The 21,946-nt window shown below is 32.4% G+C and overlaps 1 protein-coding gene across 2 annotated transcripts; it reads right to left on the bottom strand.

The window, feature by feature from the left end:
- Positions 1-1,132: 1,132 nt before the first annotated feature.
- Positions 1,133-20,127, bottom strand: LOC125842499 (uncharacterized). 2 transcript variants are annotated; one of them, XM_049521800.1, is made up of 2 exons: positions 1,347-1,708; positions 1,133-1,272 (listed from the first exon to the last, which is right to left on the bottom strand). In XM_049521800.1, exons 1-2 carry the CDS (start codon positions 1,706-1,708, stop codon positions 1,221-1,223), a joined length of 414 nt encoding a protein of 137 aa, XP_049377757.1. In that variant the 3' UTR covers positions 1,133-1,220. The 2 variants fall into 2 exon arrangements, 1 of the variants encoding a protein (XP_049377757.1); XR_007443924.1 differs by lacking the exon at positions 1,347-1,708 and adding an exon at positions 19,851-20,127 and having other exon boundaries at positions 1,190-1,272.
- Positions 20,128-21,946: the final 1,819 nt, after the last annotated feature.

The following is a 21,946-nucleotide window of genomic DNA, read 5'->3' as shown; positions in this document are numbered from 1 at the left end:
TTTCCTTTCGTATGTATGTTCCAATTTTATAAAATGTAAAGGGACCAAAGTTATGAGAATTTTAACATTGAGATTATCTAGTGTAGAAAGAGAAATAAAATATCAATCTCCGATCCATACATCTGATGAAGTTGGAATAAAGATAACATTGACGCATAAACATATATAGTATCAAAACTTATTTTATAAGATAAGTCGAATGATTCGAAGCACCTACATACTATTGAAAAATTAAAATGATAGTATTATTTAGCACAATTCATGTCATAAACAAGCCGATATATCATTAATCATTGGACATTATATTGATAGTATATTATAACATAATACATCGATCCTCTTATAATATTTGAGCTTCTACTGCCTGGATCATGATGAATATCAAAGCCTAAAAATAAGTAAATCAAGAAATCGAGATAAGTATACCTAAAGATAAGTAAATCAAGAATTGGAGTTTTTTTCTTCTTAAGAACGGAAGGTTTATTCATACAAAAGTGGAACTAGTCTATGAGATACAATTGCATTCACATCTCTTTCAAGAGCATTTATTACTAGAGAAGGAGATGTTACAAAAACATAAAGTTGATTTCAATTCATATGTGTGGATCCTTCGTTGTTGTCCTTCCGTATTTAGCTAATAATTTTGCTACTATATTAGCCTCCCTCGGAATGAGCTTATGATCCTTCCGGCTGTAGGATTAGCGACCTGCAATCTGCGTAAATATTGGTCAGCATGAAGAAGAGGGAATTAAACAATTCACGGAAGAGATAGTACCAACCACTCGTGAGAGGAATTAGGTTTCTGTATGATGAATTGTAAGCAATAACATAGAGAACACAATATTTTTCGTGGAAAACTTCCTTACTCAAGGGAATAAAAACCACGACCTACAATACGTAAGATTTCAGCAATCAAATTTCACTAAATTCAAGAGTGATTTCATATTACAAAGGATTATCTAAAGGAAAGTCTCCAAGAAGATCAATTTTCTTCTTGTTACAAACCTCACAACTTCAATTACTCGATCATTTCAATTTAGGAATTATTATAATTCAATAATAACCCTAGAACAATATCAGTTACATCGGGAAGAAAACACACTTCACTTCGTTATAGTGTTGAACTTGATTCTTCAGTATCTTTGTCTATCATCAAAACTTCATATTTCTAAATTTGTGCATTCCATCGATTCAAAATACCAAACATAAATACTGCAGGTTCAAATCATCTCCTTTTTGTTTCCTCTGAGATAAGGAAAAAAGGCGCAACCCCTATATAAAAAATAATAATTAAAACAACATTTAATTGAATACAAGTGCAACATATGAAGTTGTAACAAAATTACTTGAATCTGCAGAAATTGAATGTTGGTTTGATTCCTTGAACAACAAAAAGTCCATCTTCATTTATGTCGCAGATGACTTTCGCATATTTTACTAAGTGAATTGGAAGAAAGTAATATCCTGTATAAACACCATCAATATAAATCATTAACAACGTAGACGATACAAATTCATCATCATCATTATCATCAAGAATCGTAGTGTTTCCATGGATGAAATTCTTGGAATTCACTTCCTTCCATCCACCTTCACCTTCGATTCTTATAATTCTTTCGAATTTGTCGGGTCGGGCCGGAGGAACCCAAACTCTAATTTCAATATCATCGTTGCACCTATTTTCTATAACAGTAAGCTTAGCACCCATTACTATTTAATTTATTTGATCAGTGCTCGTGTGCTTAGTGTATGCATTTGGTGAAAACTTAAGTATATAATGCCAAATATTGGGAGATATATAGGAACTTTCTTGGAGTTGTGTGAGTATCACATCACAATAAAAAAGATTGGACTCCATCACATGAAATTCAATAATTATCATACAGTATTATTCCATCAACTCAACTTAATGTGTATACATAAAAATATGGAGGCCGGAGCTAAAATGACAAGTTTTTTTTAAAAAAAACATAAACAGTGTATTAATTTTTTTTTAAAATCAAAATGACAAAATCGCTACCTAGGAGTGACATATTTTAACACCGTGCATGTCATTAAAAACTTCATTCAAAATCGCTGCTGAAGCGATTTAAAATTTTAAAAATAATAATTTAGGATAACGTTGCTAAGGCAGTGATTTTACAAAAATAATAAAAAAATTTGGACAAAATCGTTGCTGGAGCAGCGATTTTAAATGAAGTTTTTAACGACGTGCACGGCGTTAAAATATATCGCTCCCTCCCTCAATAGCGATTTTGCCATTTTGGTTAAAAAAAATTGATATACCGTTTATGTTTTTTGTAGGAAAAAACTTGCCTTTTTGATTCCGAACCCTATAAATATGTGTATGAATTATGAGAGATGCGTATCTTGCATTAACGAGATAGTTATGATTAAGTTTATGTGATAAGTATTAATTAGTAACTCGATAAAAATAAGAGAAAACACATAAAAAACCCTCGAATTTGGCAGGATAACTCTAGTACTTAAACTACATGGGTATTTAAATACCCCTTAACATCTTTAAAGTGAATTTAATCCACTTGAAAGATGTTAAAGGGGACGGAGTATTTAAACACCTGAATAATTAAAGTGCTAAAGAAAGTTATGCTGTCAAGTTGAGAAGAATTTTTTATGTATTTTCTCTAAAAATGATATGTTATATATTTCTCATATATAGGGGTGTAAAATTAACTTGGATATTTGATTCAGAATTGAACATGTCAAATTAATTCCGATGGAAAATGAAATTTCAAGATAACATTTTGGAAACATCCGAGCAGTAGTCTCAAAAGAGAGTTTTATCTTACAAAACTAATCATTAGTTTATGCACTTTTTTCATTCTTCTTGTTGAAGCAGTAATTGTAAGGCAAAGAAAAAACAAAAAGTAAGTTGATAATTTTGCTCTTGCATATCTTTAATTTGCTTTTATACTTTTTGTACGTACAACAGTACTCACTTTAACTAATTTGATGCTTTAATTTCCTACATTAATTTTCCTTGGTCAACAAGCAACAAATATGGAAAAGTTAAAGCTAGGATGAGAAGGGATTCTCTTAAAGTTGAGGAAATTACAACGACATCACATTAGATTCATCAAGTAATAGGATACATCATATGGTTATTAAGCATATATACTATTAACGTAAGATGACAACCTTTATATTATTGAACATTATAAACTCAATATTGATGATTTTTATTTCTTGGGTAATTTCGATGCAAGGATATTGAAGGAGTTAGATATAATAATAGAGGTGAGTAGATATTAGGCTTCATATGAAGGATATTTCAAAAGAGTACTAATACTCTGACAGAATTATTAGTTCTTATGCATGCTAACACTTGTAAAGTTAAGATTACAAGGATAATAATCACTTGATGTCTCTAGAAACTCCATTGATCCAGTTGAAGTAATAAATTCGATCAACAATGATCATGAAACTAATACATTTATCAACAATGATCATGAATCTAATAAATTTTTGACCCATTAAATAACAATAAGGACATTTTTGGACTAAAGTATTGATGGTAAGGGCATTTTTGAATCAAATTTTAAACGACATTTTTATTCATTTCACATAATTTAAGGGCATTTTTGACTTTTTTCCCTTTAATTATTTCAATTATGTAGTTTTTAGTACTTCTTTTAATATCTCACATATATTTACCTCAACTTTGTATTTTTCTTATTTATCTTTAAATGCAACGACTATTTATTTCAATTATTATATTTTTTTTCTAGTGAAATATTTTTATAAAAATAATCTGGATGGAATTCAGTAGCGAAAAATATAGATTTCGGGGTTCCTATAATTGTCATGCCTATGCATCTTGAACAACCAATTGTAGAAGTCGGAGTACCCGCGGAAATTGTTAGAGATGATGATCGAAAAATTCACTGAGAAAAATCACGAAAACTCTTAAAAGGTATCATAATGGGGGAAATTTGAGCTCTAATGTGAAAGATATATATCAGCAAGAATTTAAAATCTATAAGAGATGGATCCAGTCTGCATTAATAAATGGGTGGGTTAAAAACTTAAATATACAATTTAAGCACCTAAATAAACCTTATATAACAATAGTTTAACTTTTCACCTACATAGCAATAGTTTCTTTTACAAAAACAAAAAAAAATAAAAATAAAANTTCGCATATTTGAATAATATCAATTCAAAAAAATTATCTAGTTAATTTTGAAATTAGAATGTAGAATTTTGAATTTCAGTTTGCATTTTTGTATATTTCGAACTTTTAATTAGATTTACATTTTTTTTGAAAAAAAAAATTGTAATTAATATTGGATTTTAATTTATTTTTTTTGTAATTCATTTACAGTATTTTTACTTCCACGTTCGATCATTGTCTCTTCAAGTGTTAAAGAAAGGGAATTGCAACATTCATCTCTCAAAAAATAATTTTTAGCATGTCTATTTTATTTTATTAATATGATGCCCAATGAATTAGTTATTTAGTTAGTCGGTAATAAGTTACCAAATTAATTTCAAATTTTTAATTACAAAATTAACGTGACTATTTTATTAGTTATTTAGTTAGTCGGTATAAGTTACCAAATTAATTTTAATTTTTAATTACAAAATTAACGTGCCTATTTTATTAGTTATTTAGTTAGACGGTAAAAAGTTACCAAATTGATTTGTTATTACAAAATTAACGTGTCTACTTTATTAGTTGTTTTTAGTAGGTAATAAGTTGCCAAATTAATCCGGAGGCTTTTCCTATATAGATTAGACTTTTTTGTGAACTTTGCAATGAAATTTAGAAACTGTGAGCATAGGACTAGGAAAATACGATGGCGGAAGAACACGAAATTGAAGAAGGAGAAATATATGATGATTTAGATTACAGTAATAGTGATCTGAAAATTCCAATGGAAGAAGACGAAGTTGAAGAAGGAGAAATATATGATGATTCTCTTATAGACATTGATGCTAAGATTCAAAGTGTTTTGGGCGATTATATGAAAGATTTTGAAGGAGCTGTTTCTGCTGAGAATTTGGGGCCAAAATTTGGTGTTTATGGTTCGTTTTTGGCGAGTGATCAACTTGTAATTCAACCACAGATATCCCAAAAACTCCCTTCCCCTACCCCTATTTCTTCTCACAAACCCATTAGGATTAGGATTAAGCTTCGTTCTGGTAATACTGCTGCCCCGAAGAGTAGTGATTTACACACTGGTTCTGATAAGGCACAAAGCCTTCTAAGGGTTCCATTCATTATACAAGGAGATTCNGTTCTAAATCGATATATCGCCAAAAAATTAGTCACACCATCCATCAAATGGAAATCAACAAATTACCAATATTTTAACTATACCATCCATCAAAATATATACACTAAAACATATTACGGTTGATAACCAGCAAATCACCGATTATTGCACCAGATCAGCTACCAAAGTATATTCCTTAATACATATCACTATTTAAAATAACATATCATCAATAATTGTACTAAATTGACCACCATCCATCAAATTGAAATCAACAAATTATCAATATTTTAACTATACCATCCATCAAAATATATACACAAAAACATATTACGGTTAATACCCAACAAATCACCAATTATTATACCGAATCAGCTACCAAAGTATATTCCTTAATACATATCACTATTTAAAATAACATATCATCAATAATTATACCAAATCGACAACCAAAGTGTACACAAAAAAAATGTGTTTAAAAATTTTTCCGATAATTTATGGACCACATGATACAAATCATATTCACTATGTTAATGTGGATCTTCTTCAAATTAACAGTTGTAATTTTTGGTTTTGAACAAACAATCGGGCTCTTGACATCAATATAAGCCTTCATCAAATGAGAACTCTTTCCGGGAGCATTATCAAAAGCAACTTTCTTACTCATAATCGATTTATTCAAGGATTAAAAAAAATTGTGTTATAAGAGATGTTTTTTAAAAGAAACAAAGAGAAATATTTTCAAGAAGGAGTTTCAAAACTTTTTCTTGAAAAAAGATGGAAAAAAAAGTGTGCAGCAATGCGTTTACCAAGGAAAAAAAAGTGCATCAATGGTATTTCTTCCGTGTAAGGTTAACAAGAAAGAGAAAGTAAGATATTTATTAAAGAAAATGTATCCAAATATAATTGTGATTGAGATTCTAAAAATTAATTAAAATAAAAGATAAAATATTACTCCCAAAAATTTAGTCCACTAACCAATAAAATAGGACATAAAATCGGGTAGATTTTTAATTTATAATAAAGTGTCATATTTGTAATTAAAATGTTAATGTTGTAAATAAAAAAACTAAAATAATATCAGGTAAATTAAGGTCTTAAATAATATATTCTTGTAATTTTTCCTAAAATAGTGGTCTTCTTATCCAGTGCAATAGTTCGGTCTCATTTTATTTTTTGCATAAAAGAAGTCTCATCTCATTCGCATATTTGAATAATATCAATTCAAAAAAATTATCTAGTTAATTTTGAAGTTAGAATGTAGAATTTTGAATTTCAGTTTGCATTTTTGTATATTTCGAACTTTTAATTAGATTTACATTTTTTTTTAAAAAAATTGTAATTAATATTGGATTTTAATTTTATATTTTTTTTTGTAATTCATTTACGGTATTTTTTACTTCCACGTTCGATCATTGTTTATTNTTTCAGAGCATCATTATAATAGATCATGGGGAGTATAAAATGACTTATATGGTTATTTGGTTAATATGAGGGATGGATCTTATTTTGTTACTCTTTTTCGATGCTAACTTTACATTCCCCTGCCTAAAGAAATCAGTATTCTGTATCTATCTTGTTGCACCTTGTAAAGACTATCCACTGATGATAAGAAGACAAATTTCATTACAGTTGGTAATTTTCAAAATGTAACTTCTAAATAACCTAACATTCTAGTATAAAGTAGAAATTATACTTAGTTGTCATCATAGTAGAATTATTGTTGGGTTTAGGGTTTAAGATATGATATAGGATTGGGATTTATGGATTTCCAAAGTTGATATGATGGACTAAGCTAACTGACCTACCTAACTAAATAATTTTCAATTAATTTTCAACATTCGTACGAAAGTACTCACAGCAAGCATTATGACTCGAGGCTTTACATTGAAAACAAGTAGAATATGATAAATCACACCACAAAGGAAGAAAAAATCTGGACTTTAAGAGAGTTGCTAGCATACCCTAGGTGCAATGACAACAGTACAGAAGAGAATGGTCAAGCTCTCCCTAAAATGTTTGACAGTTAATCAAACTGTGGAGGTTCATGTGTACACTGTTTTGTTTTTTTGTATGACAAGAGAAACCTACAGCCGCTGCTAAAATCCCCGCTCCTATGCAGTAACATATATCCGCTTACTATATTATCCATGTACACATAGATCACAGTGAAGCAGTCAGTGAATCTGGCATCCTACAAGAGTGCCCAAGTGTCCATAATACTTATACAAACATTAAACTAAGAAGCCTCTTCATCAATCAATTTATTTTCCCCTAGCTAATCGAATTGTCTCAACTGATATCCTTCTAAATTGGTTAATGACAAATATCAAAGATAGATCTATGCTAATCATCAATTGATCCAGTAGGAATCACAAATCAAGCTTTTCTTAGGAGACGCCTAATAACTTAGTGCAATAGTCCTATCAAAGACTATATCAAAAATAACTTACAAGATGACAGTCAGGATACCATAATATTCTTATAACAAATTCTATTATGGAAATATGAGGCAATTGTAACACCAATCCGTCCAGGTATATTACTATCTTTAATCCACCCACCTTCAACTGCAGAGTACTTACTCAAATTTTTCTGTGCATGTATGTATATGTGTAGGTATATATACACAAACACGCACACACTCAGAGATTCAAACATACATAACAAGGCCCAAAATTGTTAGCACATACCTCAAATGCAAAGAATAGTAGATCTTTAAAAGAACAAAGACCATTGACAAACCACATAACTGCTGAAACTTTTAACACATCTAGGCCTGCACAAAGTTGAACACTGCTATATGTTTTCATTTTCTCCCTTAAATTGGTGCCCAACACATCTCCCACATACCACATCTTCTTAATATTGATTAAACAAAAAGTACATTTTTACCGACAAATCTCAACAGCACGCACACACAAATAGTAACTTCTGTTCACCTAACATCAAATTCTACAGCATAGGCTTAAAGCGGAAGCAAATAATACTCAATCCAATAGCTAATAGTAATGAAATGTCTACCTGTGCTGCTACTTCGGTTTTGCAATACTACTCTGCAAAAGTTGGAGATTTTGCTACGAACTCGACATGAAAAAAAAATACCCCAATAAGCCTTTGATAACTAGATCTTCCATTATCCTGTCACAGATGACTTTCGTCCTACCACATTGAATTCAAATTAATTACATTTAGAGAAAGGGGCTGAAGGATGGTTCCATATAAGGGCGAAAGTCATCTGCGACAGGACTAACGGAAGATGTGAACATCAAAGACGTTAGAGCGATTGGGAGGAACCTGAAAGTTGCCGGAACTCCAGAAGAGAATTTGTAGGGTTAGTAAAGACGAAGTACTAATATAGGAATAAAAGAAAACGCGTCCTTTTCTTTCCTCCTTTTGCTTCTCTCTTTGGAGTTATCGGGCCAATTCACTTATTTTATTTTATTTTATTTTATTTGGTTATAGAATAAAGACATATATTTCAATGTATATTTTTAGGCGGATAAAAAGGAATATATATAAGGTAGGAGTGTATTTGTAAACCTTCAAAATCATACATAAACCTTAAAAATCACGAAGTGTGAATTTGTTACTGGACATCACATTTCATTATTTCAACACTCCTCCTTGAATATCTATGTATAAAGAAATTTTGAAAAAGAGAGAGCGTACATATATATTCTTAATACGCATTGATTGCTACCTGGTTAAAAGCCTTATCAAGAAAAACCTTAGGGACAAAAACTTCGGTTAAGGAAAAAGAAATGCAACGTTTATTTACTATCCTTGATGAAAACGTCATTTAATACCTAGAAGACATCGCATTCCAATTTTGTATTTCAATGTCTCAAAGATTGAAGGTGACAATATCTTAGTAAGCTATGTGCTAAATTATCAATTGAGCAAGCTTGTTGAACATCTATATCACCCTTCTTTTGAAGATCATGAGTGAATTATTTTTTTGGTAAAATGTGTTTTTATTCTATATCCTTTAATGTATCCCCCCTTTAGTTGAGCTATATATAATAATTGCAGTGTTGTCTTTATACAATATTGTTGGAACATCTCTTTTCAAAGAAATACCAGATGTTTCTTGAATGTGTTGAGTTATTGATCTTAACTAAACACATTCTCAACTTGCTTCATAAATGACTATTATCTTTGTATGGTTAGAATAAGTGACAACCATGGCTATCTTAAAATACTAACATAAATGAACGAGCGGATTTATTCAGACTGAATAATTTCCTTCTTAAATAAGGTCTAAAATTCATAACACATTTCTATTAAAAGAAAAGACATAAAATCACCAGTGAAGTTGTCTCAAATTTTCAAAAAGACACCTTAACTTTGTGGGTGTCCTATTACCCCATTAAGCAATTTAAGAGTGTAATAAATATCCCACTTTTCACTCAACCTCAATTGCAAGAAAAGAAGTGTAATCACGCACCAAATGTTGTTTGCCATGTATTAAATTTTTAGTTTCATTTTTATTTTCATTTTTTCCTCTTTCTTCTTCAACCTTCATTACTCAAACCCTTTGTTCTTTGCTGTAAATCCTCTAAAGTAGCAGCCATTGCCGCCTTCAACGTAGCCTCCATGATGCTTCCCTGTTACAACACTATTTCCGCCACTAAATCATCACTAAAACTAGATTAAAATTTTATAAAATCACTATTAAATTAAATATTAATAATCACTCCAATCTACCATCTTCTTTTCAACAATATTATAATAGTGATGCAACAAAACTCCATTACAATCAGAGGCGTATCCAGGATTTTGAGATGATGGGTGCACTATTACGAAAAGATGGACTAAGAAATAAATTTTGATCAGTTTAACATTTAGGTTCTTATCACTGAAAATCATTCAAATTTTAAAATTATAGGTCAAAAATTATTTTTTATCTATCCAAACCACTTAGAGAGGTGTTACCCAATTTTAGAAAGAAAATAAAACAAGATAAATGAAAAATTCAAATTTCTAGCCTCAGAGGTGCACCCAATCATCATCGCACAACATTATATGATACTTCAAGTGTGGGTTCACACATCTATGTTTACATATATTTTTAAAAATATAACACTACTATATATGAATTCAGGAGGGGAGCATGGGTTCACGTGAACCCGGCGACCCCCTCCTGGATACGCCTCTGATTACAATAGATTTTTTTTTAACATTACACATTAGCAAAAAAATCTTAAGTAAATAACCAAATCAATTCAACTCTCAAGTTACTAAAGTAAGGTAATGGAATTCTATATTCAAACCAAAAATAAAAATAAAAATGGAGTTTCATAGTACTCACTAATCAATCAAATAATGGAGTTCACATTTGTATTTTTTTTCTAAAAAAAAAAGGATAAAAGAAGAAAAAGAAACAAAGAAAAGCAAGAGACAAGAAAAAAAGTGATAAAAATGAACGAAGTAAATGGATCTTCTAAGTCGAAGAAGATAAAGAAAAGATAATTGTGTTTTTGAATTTGGGTGAAGAAGATAATGGAAAAGAATTAATTGAGAAAGTTCAATTAAAAAAAAAAAAGTAAGGAAAAGAAAGTAATATTTCTAATTAAATAAATGTTAAAATAAGTATTTATTTATTTTTTGGCTTGACTCACGCACCAATGGCGATTGAACTACACTCTACTTGCCACCTAGGCTTATAATGGGACAATAAATTCATTATAAATAAGAATAATGGGGTAATAGGACTCCTGCAAAGTTTAAGTGTCTTTTTGAAAATTCGGGACAACTTCAGTGGTGACTTTATATTTTTTCTCTTCTATTAAATCACAAATTAAATTAGATTAGCTCAACGGACCTAGTCAACATTACCGAATTTAAATTTACCATTTCATTTTCTGTATTGTTCGAGATCCAGATACTTTACCTTGATCAAAATTTATGTTTTTAAATCATACTTATGTGACAACTTAAGGATTAGGTTGGACAAAATGTGTAGGATACATCTGAATAAATAGAGTGAACACAATACAATGATTTAAAAAATAAAATGAAAAATAAAAAAAGAGGCAGAAAATAATGTTGGAAGACGAAAAAAAGGTGAAAGGGCCTTCTTCCTCCTCCCGGTTACTGTCGTTCCCAATTTATCTGCTTCTTCTTCTCCATTCTTTTCTTTGTTGACCGTTCTTTTGGATTACTATTCTCAACGGGGGACATTTCAAATATTATTAGCGATAGATAAAATTTTATAGTTAAATAATAAAAGTTTCATGCTAATAAGTGTATTTTTATGTACGAAGAAAAGGAATTAAACAATTCATGAAAGATATAGTACCAACTACTTGTGAGAGGAATTAGATTTCTGTATGCTGAACCGTAAGCTATAATGTAGAGAACACAATATTTTTCGTGGAAAATTTCCTTGCTCAAAGGAATAAAAACCACAACCTACGATGTGTATAATTTCAACAATCAAATTTCACTAAATTCAAGAGCGATTTCAGATTACAAAGGATAATCTAAAGGAAAGTCTCCAAGAAGATCAATTTTCTTCTTGTTACAAACCTCACAACTTCAATTACTCGATCACTTCAATTTAGGAATGATTATAATTCAATAATAACCTAGAACAATATCAATTACATCAGAAAGAAAACACACTTCACTTTGTTATAATGTTGAACTTGATTCTTTGTATCTTTGTCTATCATCAAAACTTGAGAATTTGTGCATTCCATCAATTCAAAATACCAAACATAAATACTACAGGTTCAAATCATCTCCTTTTTGTTTCCTCTGAGATAAGGAAAAAAGGCGCAACCCTTGTATAAATAAAATAAAAAATTAAAACATAATTGAATTAAATACAAGTACAACAATTGATGTAGTAACAAAATTACTTGAATCTGCAGAAATTGAATGTTGGTTTGATTCCTTGAACAACAAAAAGTTCATCTTTATTTATGTCGCAGATGATGACTTTCGCATATTTTAGTAAGTGAATTGGAAGAAAGTAATATCCTGTATAAACACCATCAATATAAATCATTAACAACGTAGACGATACAATTTCTTCTTCATCATCATCATTAAGAATCGTAGCATCTGCATGGATGAAATTCTTGGAATTCACTTCCTTCCATCCACCTTCACCTTCAATTCTTATAATTCTTTGGAATTTGTCGGGTCGAGCCGGAGGAACCCAAACTCTAATTTCAATATCGTTGTTGCACCTATTTTCTATAACCGTAAGCTTAGCACCCATTACTATTTACTAATTTGTTTGATCAGTGCTCGTGTGCTTAGTGTATGCATTTAGCGATGAATTATGGATAGTGAAAACTTTAGTATATAATGCCAAATATTGGGAGAAAAAATATATATAAAAGAAATGTAGGAACTTTCTTGGAGTTGTGTTGAGTATCACGTCGCAATAATTCAACAGTTTATTTTGAAAAAGAGAAAAAGATTGAACTCCATCACGTGAAATTCAATAATTATCATACAGTATTATTCTATCAACTCTGTATACGTATAAATATGTGTATGAATTGTGAAAGATGCATATCTTGCATTAACGAGATAGTTATAATTAAGTTTATGTCATAAAGATTATTAATTGTTATCTCCTGTATTCAGGTTAGTCAAAAATATAGAAACAGAAAAAAAATGAAATTGACAGAATGATTTTTAATCCGAGTCTACAGAAATCACTGTGTTTTCTTAAGAAATTTAATCCCCTCACTGTACCCGAGGTTGCAGATTAATTCCTCCCAAGATAAAACGGATTGACCTGTTAAAGAAGTAGCGTACCTCAAACTTCAATAACTTCAGCGAACGCAAGAACAGCAACAAGAGCACACACAGACTCAGTCGATCAATTTTATTTATGTAAGAAAATGCATGCAGAGAGGAAAAATTTCAGTGTTTGATAAAACGAAAAAGACCTCTTATTTATAGCCATTTGCAGCAAGGAACGCGCCTGTTCAGAAAATTTGTTCAGACCCGTTTTTTCCAGAACATTGTGTCCTTTGGGAAAAGGAACGACTTTTCGGAAGGATTACCGTTTGGGAAAAGTAACGACTTTTTGGAAGGATTACCGTTACACGTGAATTTCAAATAAATTCAGTTGCGCCAAATTAATTCTGAATTAATTTATAAGAGAAATGAAATGATTTAACAAGATTGATTAAATAAATTTTGTCCAAAAACATTATCAATCAATCACATAATTTGCCAAATCCGAAGCCGAAGCTGAGGCCGAGCGAGGGGGCACCTTCTTCTTAACCCTTTAAGAACTAAAGGAAGTGTTTCCTAATATAAGGGCAACAATTTCCTTTCTTCTACCGATATGGTAAAAATGACCTTTCATTTGCACTTTTGCAATGATGACTTTTCATTTTCCCTCCAAAATTGGTTCCCCCACTTTCATTGGTTCTTCCACTTTCCATTTTCTCTTTTCATTTCCCATTCACACCTTGCTAAACCCAACAATCCCCCACATGAATGGGGAATGACTATTGTTAAAACTTATGCATGAAAAACTTGTGTGTCTTGTAAGTAAGGGTTAATCGCATCTGGATAAGTAGGTTTCCCTTTAAACTTTCCGTAGTGAACATATATCGGATATACTCGGTCAATCGGTAGATTTGATATCTTTGAGCCATCGAACTTTAGTGTATACGTAGACAACATAAGTCACACAATCAACCGTTGAACTATTTTTGGTTCTCATTGTTTTGTTCGTTTCAGCTATGAACACATCTTGGTTAATAAGTGCTTAGAGAACTGGCCTTACCGGATTCTCCTTGAAGCGGCTTACACTTCACACTTACATAGGTGATTTCTAACTGTGTTATCCCGTAGATACACTATTTGATATACCCTGTATCAAACTTAGAAACCATTAAAAAGTCCTTATGCCTTTATCCTGGTTACTGAACATTGTCTCATCATGAGAATGGACCATCAAATATGTTTTGACAATGTTGAACCGTCATCTATGACTTTGTTTTATCTCCTTGAACCTAGATCTTGGGATCTCCAGTCTTCTAGGTAGAGTTACCGCCACGATGACTTGTTCTCGGCCATAGTCTCATTCCCGTCGATGATCTCTCAACTCCCTCTCTAGTTAGGCCTTTTGTAAGTGGATCCGACACATTATCCTTTGACTTTACATAGTCAATTGTGATAATTCCACTAGAGAGTAGTTGTCTAACAGAGTTATGTCTTCGTCTTATGTGAGACTTCCCGTTATACATAACGCTTCCAGCCCTTCCTATTGCAGCTTGACTATCGCAGTGTATGCATATAGGGGCCATTGGTTTAGGCCAAAACGGAATATCTTCTAAGAAATTCCGGAGCCATTCAACTTCTTCACCTGTCTTGTCTAAGGCGATGAATTCTGACTCCATTGTAGAGAGCGAGCTATACATGTTTGTTTGGATGATTTCCAAGAAATTGCTCCTCCACCAATAGTGAAAACATATCCACTTGTGGATTTCGTTTCAGTTGACCCAGTAATCCAATTTGCATCACTATATCCTTCAAGAACTGCTGGATATTTGTTGTAATGCAAAGCATAGTTTTGAGTCTCTTCTAAGTACCCCAAAACTCTCTTCATTGCCAACCAATGATTTTAATTGGGATTACTTGTGTATCGACTCAGTTTACTTATAGCGCAGACTATGTCTGGTCGTGTACAATTCATGACATACATCAAACTTCCCAATACTCTGGCGTAATCCAATTGAGACTGACTTTCACCTTTATTCTTAGCAAGATTAAGGTTCACATCAATTGGGGTCTTTGCCTTTTTGAAATTCAAATACTTGAACTTTTGAAGTACCTTTTGAATATAATGAGATTGAGACAATGCTAGACCGTTAGGAGTTTTGTGAATCTTTATTCCCAATATCAAATCGGCTACTCCTAGATCTTTCATATCAAACTTACTAGCAAGCATACGCTAAGTAGCTTTTATATTGGCAATGTCCTTGCTCATTATCAGCATGTCATCCACATATAGACATGCAATGACTTCCTGACCCGTAGTGTCTTTAATGTAAACACATTTATCACACTCATTGATCTTAAATCCATTTGACAACATGGTTTGATCAAACTTTGCATGCCATTGTTTCAGTGTTTGTTTTAGTCCATAAAGTGACTTAACAAGTTTGCATACTTTCTTTTCTTTGCCGGGAACTACGAAGCCCTCAGGCTATTCCATGTAGATTTCTTTCTCCAACTCTCCATTTAAGAATGCGGTTTTCACATCCATTAGATGGATTTCAAGACTGTATACTGCAGCTAGGGCAATTAGCATCCGAATTGATGTAATCATAGTCACTGGCGAATATGTGTCAAAATAATCAATACCTTCTTTCTGTCTAAAGCCTTTGACAACAAGTCTTGTTTTATATTTGTCAATAGTTCCATCATCTTTCATCTTTCTTTTTGAAGATCCATTTAGAACCCAAAGGTTTGTTCCCTAGAGGAAGATCAACTAACTCCCAGGTATGATTACTTAAGATTGATTCAATCTCATTATTGACAGCCTCCTTCCAAGAGGTTGAGTCGCTAGACAACATCGCTTCCTTAAATGTTTGAGGCTCACTTTCAAGAAGGAATGTTACAAAATCAGATCCAAATGAAGTAGTTGTCCTTTGACGTTTACTGCGCCTTGGACTCTCTTCATTGGTTTCATTCTCTTTTGGTTCTTCTCGAGGTTGTTTAGACCCTCCACTAGATGACTCAAGTCTAGTTTTATACGGATAGATATGTTCAAAAAATTCAGTATTATCTGATTCCATTACCGAATTATCATGAATATCCGGATGTTCGGACTTATGAACCAAAAATCGACATGCCTTACTATTTGTGGCATATCCAATGAATACACAATCCATAGTCTTAGGCCTTATTTTCACCCTCTTAGGTATAAGAACCTGGACTTTGGCAATACACCCCCACACTTTGAAATATTTCAAGTTGGGTTTTCTACCTTTCCATTTCTCATATGGAATAACATGTGTCTTCGTATGAGGCACTCTATTGAGTATTCGATTTGCTGTAAGGATAGCCTCCCCCCACAAGTTTTGTGGTAAACCTGAACTTATAAGTAAGACATTCATCATTTCCTTTAAAGTTCGGTTTTTTCTTTCTGCAATTCCATTAGATTGTGGAGAGTAAGGAGCAGTAGTTTGATGGATTATTCCATTTTCCAAACATATTTCTGCAAATGGAGATTCATATTCTCCACCTCTATCACTTCTGATCATTTTGATCTTTCTATTCAACTGATTTTCAACTTCAGTCTTATACTGCCTAAATGCATCTATTGTTTCATCCTTACCATTTAGCAAATAGACATACTTAATTTAGATTATAGTTAGTCGGTAATAAGTTACTAAATTTCATGTCTGATTATGCAACATGGCTCAATCAGGAGGTTTTTCCTACATTGATTCGGTTTAGGACTACTAATCCTAATTAGTTATAAATAAACGGATTTTGTTGTTAGCGTTGCAAAGAAATTTAGAAACTGTGAGCATAAGAGTAGGAAAATACGATATCGGAAGAACACGAAATTGAAGGAGAAATATATGATGATTCTCATATAGACATTGATGCTAAGATTCAAAGTGTTTTGGGCGATTGTATGAAAGATTTTGAAGGAGCTGTTTCTGCTGAGAATTTGGGGCCAAAATTTGGTGTTTATGGTTCATTTTTGGCGAGTGATCAACTTGAAATTCAACCACAGATATCTCAAAAACTCCCTTTCCCTACCCCTATTTCTTCTCACAAACCGATTAGGATTAGGATTAAGCTTCGTTCTGGTAATACTGCTGCCCCGAAGAGTAGTGATTTACACACTGCTTCTGATAAGACACACTGCCCGGAACTGACGACTTCTGGGGATGAGTCACCACTTGCTCCATTCATTTTACAAGAAGATTGGATTCGATGTTCTACATATCGGAAGCGGAGGCTTCTCCCGTATGGTACAAAACTGTCTCAGAGTTGGGTCTGCACTATGTTAGACTGGCTTCCTGGCATGAACTGTTGTGACATTAGTGAGGACGATACCCCAAGTGCTCTACATGCCCTCTACCAATCTCTCATCCAAAGTAACTTTCAAAATCGTGGTGCTAAAGGTACTTCAATTGATTTAAAAGCACATAACGGGAGGGAAGTTTCTGTAAAGAAAAGAAAATCAAGGGAACAAGACTATTTAGGTAATGAATTGGGTGAAAGTGATGCCAATGCTTTTGAGGGTAAATTCAGGAAACAGAAGAAGTCGAAGGTGATTCAGACTGAAAAAAAGAAGTCCAGTAGAAGCAAGGGTGAAGGGAAATCGACAAGGAGAGATACAGGAATCAAGGATTCTGCTCCTATAGAGAGAGAACAGCAGGCAAACAAGTATGGAGTAAAGCAACAGTCTGAAGCAGAATGTGGCATGATGCGCAAACCAGTTTACAAGAAGGCCATTGGATATGGGAAGGTTGCGAGGGCCTACATTGCATTTTGGTAGAGGAATTACTGGATTAGCAGTCATTAGTTCTTGTTTTCTGTTAAATTTGTTTATATGTTGAAAGTATATGAAAATAAGCAACTGATGATTCTGCTTCACAACTTTACTTTATCTACTTTGAAGATTACTTAAGGCTTCTAATCCCAATTGCATACCTTAGCTACTATATTAATTAAATATCCAACTACTAAGTCTTTCAATGCTATTTATCTAAATCTAATTTGGTGTTAAGGGTTGGATCTCGAGCCACAAACTCCTTTGTAATAATCTAACAAACAATTTCGGAGCTTCATTATAATAGATCATAAGGAGTATAAAATGACTTATATGGTTATTTGCTTAATATGAGGAATGGATCTTATATTGTTACTCTTTTTCGATGCTAACTTTACATTCCCCTGCCTAAAGAAATCAGTATTCTATATCTATCTTGTTGCACCTTGTAAAGACTATCAACTGATGATAAGAAATCAGTAATTTTCAAAATATAACTTCTAAATAACCTAACATTCTAGTATAAAGTAAAAATTGTCAACTTGTCATCATAGTAGAATTATTGTTGGGTTTAGGGTTTAAGATATGATATAGGATTGGGATTTATGGATTTCCAAAGTCAATTTGATGGACTAAGCCAACAGACCTACCTAACTAAATAATTTTCAATCAATTTTCAACATTCGCACGAAAGTACTCACAGCAAGCATTATGACTCGAGGCTTTACTGGCCATCAAAAACAAGTAGAATATGATAAATCACACCACAAAGGAAGAAAAAAACTGGACTTAAAGAGAGTAGCTAGCATACCCTTGGTGCAATGACAATAGTACAGAAGAGAATTGTCAAGCTCTCCCTAAATTTTAAGTACCAAATGATGGATAATTAACTTCACACTCAGCCAAAATGACATGCGTTGCTAGCAGCAGCTGGATAGGATGCATTGGCTTGTGAAAAAGGGTATGGAAGGATACCCAAGGGTATGGCTTAAGGATTGAAGTAGGTTGAGAACCATGAGCTCTACCATTAGTGGATAGAGTTACCCATAAGGAGCGCAACCTGGACCCAGATGGAAGGCAAGATATTTTGATTTTATAACTTCTTCTTTTCTTTTTGGAGATAAAGATTCTAATATTGTAACTCTTATCTTTGTCTTACCACAAAATGTTTGACAGTTGCCTCAACCCATGGAGGTTCATGTGTACAATGTTTGCATAAACATACATCTGATTATTACGTTATCCATGGTACACATAGATCACAGTGAAGCAGTGAGTGAATCTGGCATCCTACAAGAGTGCCAAAGTGTCCATAATACTTGAACAAACATTAAAATAAGAAGCCTCTTCATCAATCAATTTACTTTCCCCTTGCTAATCGAATTGTCTCAACCGATATCCTTCTAAATTGGTTAATGACAAATATCAAAGATCTATCCTAATCATTAATTGACCCAGTAGGAATCATAACGAGTTTTTTCTTAGGAGATGCCTAATAACTTGGTGCAATAGTCCTAACAAAACCTATATCAAAAAATAACTTACAAGACGACAGTCAGGATACCATAATATTCTTATAACAAATTCTATTATGGATATATGAGGCAATTGTAACACCAATCCGCCCAGGTATATTACTATCTTTAATCCACCCACCTTCAACTGCAGAGTAAGTACTCAATTTTTTCTGTGTATGTATGTATATGTGTGGGTATATATACACAAACACGCACACACTCGAGATTCAAACATACATAACAAGGCCCAAAATTGTTAGCACATACCTCAAATGCAAAGAATAGTAGATCTTTAAAAAAACAAAGACCATTGACAAACCACATAACTGCTGAAACTTCAACACATCTAGGCTTGCACAAAGTTGAACACTGCTATATGTTTCCATTTTCTCCCTTAAATTGGTGTCCAACACATCTCCACGTACCACATCTTAATATTGATTAAATAAAAAGCCTAGTTTTTACAGACAAATTTCAACACCACACACACAGAAATAGTAACTTGTGTTAACATAACATCAAATTCTTCAGCATAGGCTCAAAGCGGAAGCAAATAATACTCAATCCAATAGCTAATAGTAATGAAATATCTACCTGTGCTACTTCAGTGTTGCAATACTCTGCAAAAGCTGGAGATTATGCTACGAACTCAACATGAAAAAAACGCCCAATAAGCCTTTGATAACTATATCTTCCATTATCCTGTCACAGATGACTCTCGTCCTACCACATTGAATTCAAATTAATTACATTTAGAGAAAGGGGCTGAAGGATGGTTCCACAGAAGGGCGAAAGTCATCTGCGACAGGACTACCGGAAGATTTGAACATCAAAGGCGTCGGAGCGATTCGGAGGAACCTGAAAGTTGCCGGAACTCCAAAGAGAATTTGTAGGGTTTTGTAAAGACGAAGAGTACCCACTACTCAAACAACCCGTTTCCGAAAAGAAGAAGCGAACGCGTTTTTACTGAATAAAGGGAAAAAAGAACGCATCCTTCTCTTTCCTTCTTTTGCTTCTCTCTTTGGAGTTATTGGGCCAATTCGCTTCTCTTTTTTTATTATTTGGTTATAAAATAAAGACATATATAATATTTCAATGTCCATCTTTAGGCTGATAAAGAGGAATATATATATATATAAGGTATGAGTGTTTTTGTAAGCTTTCAAAGTCATACCTAAATCCTAAAATCATGAAGTGTGAATTTTGTCACGGGACATCACATTTCACTATTTACAACATTCCTCATTTGATGTTCAAGAACAAAGAAATTAGAAAAAGAGAGCGTACATATTTATTCTTAATATGCATTGGTTGCTCCCTTGTTAAAATCCCTACCAAGAAAAACCTTATGGGATAAAAACATTGGTTAAGGAAAATAAAATGCACTGTGTATTTACTCTCCGTGATGAAAACGTCATTTAATATCTTGAAGATATCACATTCCAATTTTGTATTTCAATTTCTCAAAGGTTGAAGGTGACAATGCCTTAGTAAACATATGTGCTAAATTATCACTTGAGCAAATTTGTTGAACATCTATATCACCCTTCTTTTGAAGATCATGAGTAAATTATTATTTTTGGTAAAATGTGTTTTATTCTGTCTCCTAATTTAATATATCCTCCTTTAGTTGAGCTATACATAACAATTGCATCATTTCTTTATACAATATTGTTGGAACATCTCTTTTCAAAGAAAAACCACATGTTTCTTGAATGTGTTGAGTTATTGATTTAACTAAACACATTCTCAACTCGCTTCATAAATGACTATTATCTTTGTATGGTTTGAACAAGTGACAACCATGGCTAACTTAAAATGCTAACATAAATGAGCGAGGGGATTTATTCAGACCGAATTAAAAAAAATTCGTTCTTAAATAAGGTCTAAAATTCATAACACATTTCTATTAAATCACAAATTGAATTAGATTAGCTTAACGGGCCTAGTTAACATTGACGGATTTAAATTTATCATCTCATTTTCTATATTCTACGAAATTTTATCCAAATATTTTTCCTTGATCAAAATCTATGTTTTTAAATCATATACTTATGTGGCAACTTAAGGACTGAATTGGACAAAATGTGTAGGATACATCTGATTCTGAATAAATAGAGTGAGCACAATACTTTGATTTAAAAAATAAGATGAAAAATGAAAAAAGAGGCAGAAAATAAAGTTGGAAGTCGAAAAAAAGCTAAAAGAGCCTTCTTCCTCGTCCCGTTACTGTCGACCCCAATTTCTCTGCTTCTTCTTCTCCATTTTTTACTTTGTTGACCGTTCTTTTGGATTACTATTTTCAACCGGAGACCTTCCAAATATTTAGCGACAGACAAAATTTTATAGTTAAATAATAAAAATTCATGCTAATTTCATTAACTGTATTTTTATGTACGTAGAAGAAGGAATTAAACAATTCATGAAAGAGGTAATACCAACTACTCGTGAGAGGAATTAGGTTTCTGTATGCTGAACCAAAAGCTATAATGTAGAGAACACAATATTTTTCGTGGAAAACTTCCTTGCTCAAGGGAATAAAAACCACGACCTACGATGGATAGGATTTCAGCAATCAAATTTCATTAAATTCAAAAGCAGATTCAGCTTACAAAGAATAATCTAAGGAAAGTCTCCAAGAAAATCAACTTTTTTTTGTTACAAATCTCACATTACTCATCACTTCAACT

This window comes from Solanum stenotomum, chromosome 10, assembly GCF_019186545.1.
Source record: "Solanum stenotomum isolate F172 chromosome 10, ASM1918654v1, whole genome shotgun sequence".
In the NCBI taxonomy this organism is placed as follows: domain Eukaryota; kingdom Viridiplantae; phylum Streptophyta; class Magnoliopsida; order Solanales; family Solanaceae; genus Solanum; species Solanum stenotomum.
This window is presented reverse-complemented; position numbering and strand designations above follow the sequence as displayed.

Bases quoted from the DNA above. Each gene is read 5' to 3' on its own strand.
- LOC125842499 (XM_049521800.1), bottom strand. From the start codon at position 1,708: ATGGGTGCTAAGCTTACTGTTATAGAAAATAGGTGCAACGATGATATT. The intron at 1,273-1,346 runs GTAATTTTGTTA...TTTTTTATATAG, and splicing joins TTCAATTTCTGCAGATTCAA to GGGTTGCGCCTTTTTTCCTT.